This window comes from Bombina bombina, chromosome 9, assembly GCF_027579735.1.
Source record: "Bombina bombina isolate aBomBom1 chromosome 9, aBomBom1.pri, whole genome shotgun sequence".
Lineage (NCBI taxonomy): Eukaryota > Metazoa > Chordata > Amphibia > Anura > Bombinatoridae > Bombina > Bombina bombina.
This window is the reverse complement of record NC_069507.1, coordinates 268,542,072-268,549,927: the sequence shown is the minus strand read 5'-3', so window position 1 is coordinate 268,549,927 and position 7,856 is coordinate 268,542,072. Positions and strand designations below refer to the sequence as shown.

General features: G+C 34.6%; 1 protein-coding gene across 1 annotated transcript in view; it reads left to right on the top strand.

Moving 5' to 3' along the window:
* The first annotated feature begins 2,615 nt into the window (after positions 1–2,615).
* The window catches only part of LOC128639706 (ovostatin-like), a 214,110-nt gene continuing 208,869 nt past the window's right edge, over positions 2,616–7,856 (top strand). Inside the window, exon 1 of the mRNA XM_053691823.1 lies at positions 2,616–2,712. Within this exon, the coding sequence (XP_053547798.1) occupies positions 2,645–2,712 (68 nt within the window). The 5' untranslated portion in view covers positions 2,616–2,644. The remainder of the gene's footprint in view (positions 2,713–7,856) is intronic.

Sequence of the window (7,856 nt, the reverse complement as noted above, 5' to 3'; positions counted from 1 at the left end):
ATAGTACTACTTAACACAACCTAGTTACCATGGGTCTCAGACGCATGTTTTATTATTATACTTTGTCAGGGTAATTATATATCTATCAAATCTATCTATTTATCTTCTATCGATTCTATCTAACTATCAATCTATGTATATCTATCAAATCTATCTCGTGGCCTGATTGTTTTGAGACAGCCACTTGTGTTTAGGACAAATTTGAAGTAGGAGGACAGACCAATCATCTTCTTCCATCTCCCTGTTCCAAAAATGCAGGCCATTTAGACCCCCCCCGATAGGGGGAGTAACAGGTAGTAGTAAACTGCTAAGAATAGTACTACTTAACACACCACGGGTCCCAGACCGCATGTCTTATTGTTATACTCTGTGAGGGAAATTATATATCTTTCAAATCTATCTATGTATCTATCAAATCTATCTAACTATCAATCGTATCTATCAAATATATATTGCATCTATTGATCTATGTAATTCGTATCTATCAAATGTATATTGCATCTTTTGATCTATGTAATTCGTATCTATCAAATGTATATTGCATCTATTGATCTATGTAATTCATATCTATCAAATGTATATTGCATCTATTTATCTATGTAATTAATATCGATCATATGTATATTGCATCTATTGATCTATGTAATCTATGTATCTATGTATCTATCTATCTATCTATCTATCTATCAAATCTATCTATCTCGTGGTTGTGCAAATGGACTGTTTGCGGTTGTTTGCAGAGCGTTACATGTAGAGTTTGGTCTGTCACTGTGAAGCGGGCGTAACCCTTACACTACCTGATCGATACATCATACCTGATGTTTTAAAGCACGTTATTCCAAACAATTTAGGAATATTAGGTGATTTAGGCCCTTTATGGGTTAAAACCAGACTCTGCATCAACTATGTAATTTTCCATGGGAGTTTTGCCATGGATCCCCCTCCAGCATGCAACAGTCCAGGTGTTAGTCCCATTGAAACAACTTTTCCATCACTATTGTGGCCAGAAAGAGTCCTTGTGGGTTTTAAAGTTCGCCTGCCTATTGAAGTCAAATTGTGGGTTTTAAGTTCGCGACATCACTAGTGTTCCTATGGATCCCTATGTAAAAGCACTTTCTTATATCTCATAACCATGCACCCCTTATATCTTTTTAATGCAATATTTTAAGCAATAATTTTAAACAGATAGTGCTAATATGAGTGTGCTGTGACATATTTTTGATAAGTTTTGTGCCACATTTTAGGTTTGGGTATATTTTGACACCAGCTTTTCCTAAGCAGTGTTAACCAAAGCGCAAATCAAGTTTGTGCCTGTGCTTTTGCAATTACTTCAAACTATATCAAAGGTATTTAATGCTGAATAGATGCATTTTTGCCCCATTGTGAGTGCACTGAAGGTTGCGCCTCACTTGCAATCTAGCCTATAGTATACACATAAATACAAATATATATATATATATATATACATATATACACACACACATATTGGATCCCTTCCCAGTCAAACACTTTGCCATATCCCTTTTAAAACCTTTTTTATTAAAACTTAAATGATGTTTTGGAATTAAAAAGTGTATATATGTGTGTAATACATTATTTTAATGTGTTTGGGATACATTTTGTGCAACTTTTTTGTAACACAGTTTACTTCAGGTCTAAAGTTGCGCTAAATATTCTAGTGCAGTTTCGGCATTTGCGATGGTGGCATGGCCAATCAATATTGGTTATTGTGCCCTTGCTATCTTTAGCGCGCCACTTATATTCTGGCCCTATTTGTGTTATTGGTACATCTGGGGTTAAAAGTTGCTATAAAGCCAAGAGGTGAAGACATTGCCCTGGGTAAATTACTGGTAGCCATGAGAGGTCAAACCACTGCTCAGTTTGACATTTACATGTGGACTGGAGCAGAGCATTGGTTCATATTAAAGCTTGCCTGTAGGGGGCGTACTGTGGGCATAACATTATTATGTCCTAGTAACCAATGGCACTAATCCACGTGAGGAGAGGGGTCACCTATGTGTAGTGCATTCACCTCTTTCATTTAGCTCTATCCTTGGTTCTTAGTGGGCCGTTATGCTCCTCTATGTGTATAGGACCCTCTGCAGAGCCTATTGCTCGTGCACAGTAAAGCACATTAAGTGGTTGAATGTAACAGGACAAAGGTAATGATGAGACCACAGAGGAGAGAGATACAGTCAGTGACCAGATGGGAACAGAGAGATATGACTACTGGAATTCTTTGGCATTGACAGTCATTCCTTATACATTTCACTGTGGAGCTAAGGCCCAGTACCCTCTCTTGTTTAAGGCTTGTAGAGACAACTCTGGTTTTATTTAATGGTTGGATTAAAAGAAAAGGGAAGAAGTAAAAGCTGGGGCTCTCCCTGTTTTATATTATTAAACCGGGAGGCATTAACATTTGCATAACATTTCCTTCTGTAAACCCACATACTGTACATCATATGGTTATCCGTGATCTGTGCCAAGTACCAGCATCAGAGCCTGAGGATGATTTGGCTTCAGACCCAGGGATATTATAACCTAAAACACAATTCCCACCCCTTCCCAGGTATATAAAGTCACACAGGAGAAACAGGAAGGTGCAGTATCCAGAGGCTCTCTGTAACCTGCACAGCCTGTTACTATGTATCTGTGTAGCAGCCTGCTGAGTGTTTTCCTCCTGTGCCTCATCCCTGGAGGAAGATCAGAGCCGTAAGTGATTTGTTAATGCGCAGAATTGTTTTATTATTCTTACATTAATGCACTGTATTATTTATGTACTGTCACTGTACTCTGTGCACCTTTTATATTACATATACACTGCTCTGTCACTGCACTGTGTGTACCATTTATATTATATATACACTGCTCTGTCACTGCACTGTGTGTACCATTTATATTATATATACACACTGCTCTGTCACTGCACTGTGTGTACCATTTATATTATAGACACTGCTCACTCTCTGCACTGTCTGTACCATTTATATTATATACACACTGCACTGTCACTGCACAGTGTGTACCATTTATATTATATACACACTGCTCTGTCACTGCACTGTGTGTACCATTTATATTATATACACACTGCTCTGTCACTGCACTGTGTGTACCATTTATATTATATACACACTGCTCTGTCACTGCACTGTGTGTACCATTTATATTATATACACACTGCTCTGTCACTGTACTGTGTGCACCTTTTATATTACATATACACTGCTCTGTCACTGCACTGTGTGTACCATTTCTATTATATACACACTGTTCTGTCACTGCACTGTGTGTACCATTTATATTATATACACACTGCTCTGTCACTGCACTGTGTGTACCATTTATATTATATACACACTGCTCTGTCACTGCACTGAGTGTACCATTTATATTATATACACACTGCTCTGTCACTGCACTGTGTGTACCATTTATATTATATACACACTGCTCTGTCACTGTACTGTGTGCACCTTTTATATTACATATACACTGCTCTGTCACTGCACTGTGTGTACCATTTCTATTATATACACACTGTTCTGTCACTGCACTGTGTGTACCATTTATATTATATACACACTGCTCTGTCACTGCAATGTATGTACCATTTATATTATATACATACTGCTCTGTCACTGCACTGTGTGTACCATTTATATTATATACACACTGCTCTGTCACTGCACTGTGTGTACCATTTCTATTATATACACACTGCTCTGTTACTGCACTGTATGTACCATTTATATTATATACACACTGCTCTGTCACTGCACTGTGTGTACCATTTATATTATATACACACTGCTCTGTCACTGCACTGTATGTACCATTTATATTATATACACACTGCTCTGTCACTGCACTGTGTGTACCATTTATATTATATACATACTGCTCTGTCACTGCACTGTGTGTAACATTTATATTGTATACACACTGATCTGTCACTGCACTGTGTGCACCATTTTTATTATATACACACTGCTCTGTCACTGCACTATGTGTAGCATTTATATTATATGCACTGCTTTGACACAGCAGCGCATATGCAACACATTATCCCACCTTGCATCACGCTCCAGTCTGAAATCCAAACGTCAGTCATACTTTTAGTGAAGTTCCTATGGAGACTTAAAGGGACAGTATACTGTAAAATAGTTTTCCCTTAATGTGTTTACAATTGCTTTTTTTACCAACTGCAGAGTAAAAAATGTATGAAAATTAGCTTTTTAAGGCTTATTTGTGTATATTAAAGCTCTGATTTTGTGTTTTGAAGCCACAGCCTAATAAAATAGGTTGAGCTTGTAGGTATAATCAGATCTCATTACTGTATCACATTGTGCACATATACATGTGTCTGTATCTTATATCTGTAGGTATAATCAGATCTCATTACTGTATCACACTGTGTACATATACATGTGTCTGTATCTTATATCTGTAGGTATAATCAGATCTCATTACTGTATCACACTGTGTACATATACATGTGTCTGTATCTTATATCTGTAGGTATAATCAGATCTCATTACTTTATCACATTGTGTACATATACATGTGTCTGTATCTTATATCTGTAGGTATAATCAGATATCATTACTGTATCACACTGTGTACATATACATGTGTCTGTATCTTATATCTGTAGGTATAATCAGATCTCATTACTTTATCACATTGTGTACATATACATGTGTCTGTATCTTATATCTGTAGGTATAATCAGATCTCATTACTTTATCACATTGTATACATATACATGTGTCTTATCTTATATCTGTAGGTATAATCAGATCTCATTACTGTATCACATTGTGTACATATACATGTGTCTGTATCTTATATCTGTAGGTATAATCAGATCTCATTACTGTATCACATTGTGTACATATACATGTGTCTTATCTTATATCTGTAGGTATAATCAGATCTCATTACTGTATCACACTGTGTACATATACATGTGTCTGTATCTTATATCTGTAGGTATAATCAGATCTCATTACTGTATCACATTGTGTACATATACATGTGTCTGTATCTTATATCTGTAGGTATAATCAGATCTCATTACTGTATCACATTGTGTACATATACATGTGTCTTTATCATATCTGTAGGTATAATCAGATCTCATTACTGTATCACACTGTGTACATATACATGTGTCTGTATCTTATGTCTGTAGGTATAATCAGATATCATTACTGTATCACACTGTGTACATATACATGTGTCTGTATCTTATATCTGTAGGTATAATCAGATCTCATTACTTTATCACATTGTATACATATACATGTGTCTTATCTTATATCTGTAGGTATAATCAGATCTCATTACTGTATCACATTGTGTACATATACATGTGTCTTTATCTTATATCTGTAGGTATAATCAGATCTCATTACTTTATCACATTGTGTACATATACATGTGTCTGTATCTTATATCTGTAGGTATAATCAGATCTCATTACTGTATCACATTGTGCACATATACCTGCTTCTTTATCTTATATCTGTAGGTATAATCAGATCTCATTACTTTATCACATTGTATACATATACATGTGTCTTATCTTATGTCTGTAGGTATAATCAGATCTCAATACTATATCACATTGTGTACATATACATGTGTCTGTATCTTATATCTGTAGGTATAATCAGATCTCATTACTGTATCACATTGTGTACATATACATGTGTCTGTATCTTATATCTGTAGATATAATCAGATCTCATTACTGTATCACATTGTGTACATATACATGTGTCTATCTTATATCTGTAGGTATAATCAGATCTCATTACTGTATCACACTGTGTACATATACATGTGTCTGTATCTTATATCTGTAGGTATAATCAGATCTCATTACTGTATCACATTGTGTACATATACATGTGTCTGTATCTTATATCTGTAGGTATAATCAGATCTCATTACTGTATCACACTGTGTACATATACATGTGTCTATCTAATATCTGTAGGTATAATCAGATCTCATTACTTTATCACATTGTGTACATATACATGTGTCTTTATCTTATATCTGTAGGTATAATCAGATCTCATTACTTTATCACATTGTGTACATATACATGTGTCTGTATCTTATGTCTGTAGGTATAATCAGATCTCATTACTGTATCACATTGTGCACATATACCTGCTTCTTTATCTTATATCTGTAGGTATAATCAGATCTCATTACTGTATCACACTGTGTACATATACACGTGTCTGTATCTTATATCTGTAGGTATAATCAGATCTCATTACTTTATCACATTGTGTACATATACATGTGTCTGTATCTTATATCTGTAGGTATAATCAGATCTCATTACTGTATCACATTGTGTACATATGCATGTGTCTTTATCTTATATCTGTAGGTATAATCAGATCTCATTACTGTATCACATTGTGTACATATACATGTGTCTGTATCTTATGTCTGTAGGTATAATCAGATCTCATTACTGTATCACATTGTGCACATATACATGTGTCTGTATCTTATATCTGTAGGTATAATTAGATCTCATTACTGTATCACATTGTGTATATATACATGTGTCTTTATCTTATATCTGTAGGTATAATCAGATCTCATTACTGTATCACATTGTGTACATATACATGTGTCTTTATCTTATATCTGTAGGTATAATCAGATCTCATTACTGTATCACACAGTGTACATATACATGTGTCTGTATCTTATATCTGTAGGTATAATCAGATCTCATTACTGTATCACACTGTGTACATATACATGTGTCTTTATCTTATATCTGTAGGTATAATTAGATCTCATTACTGTATCACATTGTGTACATATACATGTGTCTTTATCTTATATCTGTAGGTATAATCAGATCTCATTACTGTATCACATTGTGTACATATACATGTGTCTGTATCTTATATATGTAGGTATAATCAGATCTCATTACTTTATCACACTGTGTACATATACATGTGTCTGTATCTTATATCTGTAGGTATAATCAGATCTCATTACTGTATCACACTGTGTACATATACATGTGTCTTTATCTTATATCTGTAGGTATAATCAGATCTCATTACTTTATCACACTGTGTACATATACATGTGTCTGTATCTTATGTCTGTAGGTATAATCAGATCTCATTACTGTATCACATTGTGCACATATACATGTGTCTGTATCTTATATCTGTAGGTATAATCAGATCTCATTACTGTATCACACTGTGTACATATACATGTGTCTGTATCTTATATCTGTAGGTATAATCAGATCTCATTACTTTATCACATTGTGTACATATACATGTGTCTTAATCTTATATCTGTAGGTATAATCAGATCTCATTACTGTATCACATTGTGTACATATACATGTGCCTGTATCTTATATCTGTAGGTATAATCAGATCTCATTACTGTATCACATTGTGTACATATACATGTGTATTTATCTTATATCTGTAGGTATAATCAGATCTCATTACTGTATCACATTGTGTACATATACATGTGTCTGTATCTTATATCTGTAGGTATAATCAGATCTCATTACTGTATCACACTGTGTACATATACATGTGTCTGTATCTTATATCTGTCCTTAAAACAATCACCAGTACTTTGAGAGAACAATGGAAAATCAACATTTTATTACCTTATCTCTGCTATATCGCACTGGGAGTGTAATTTCTTCTGCTGGCTGTGTTTACAAAGCTTATCTATACCTGGTACGCGCGGCCACAAACTTTCAGAATAGGTGGGGATACCATATGCTAAATCAACAATTTCAAATGCCAATATAAGGGTAAAGGAGCTAC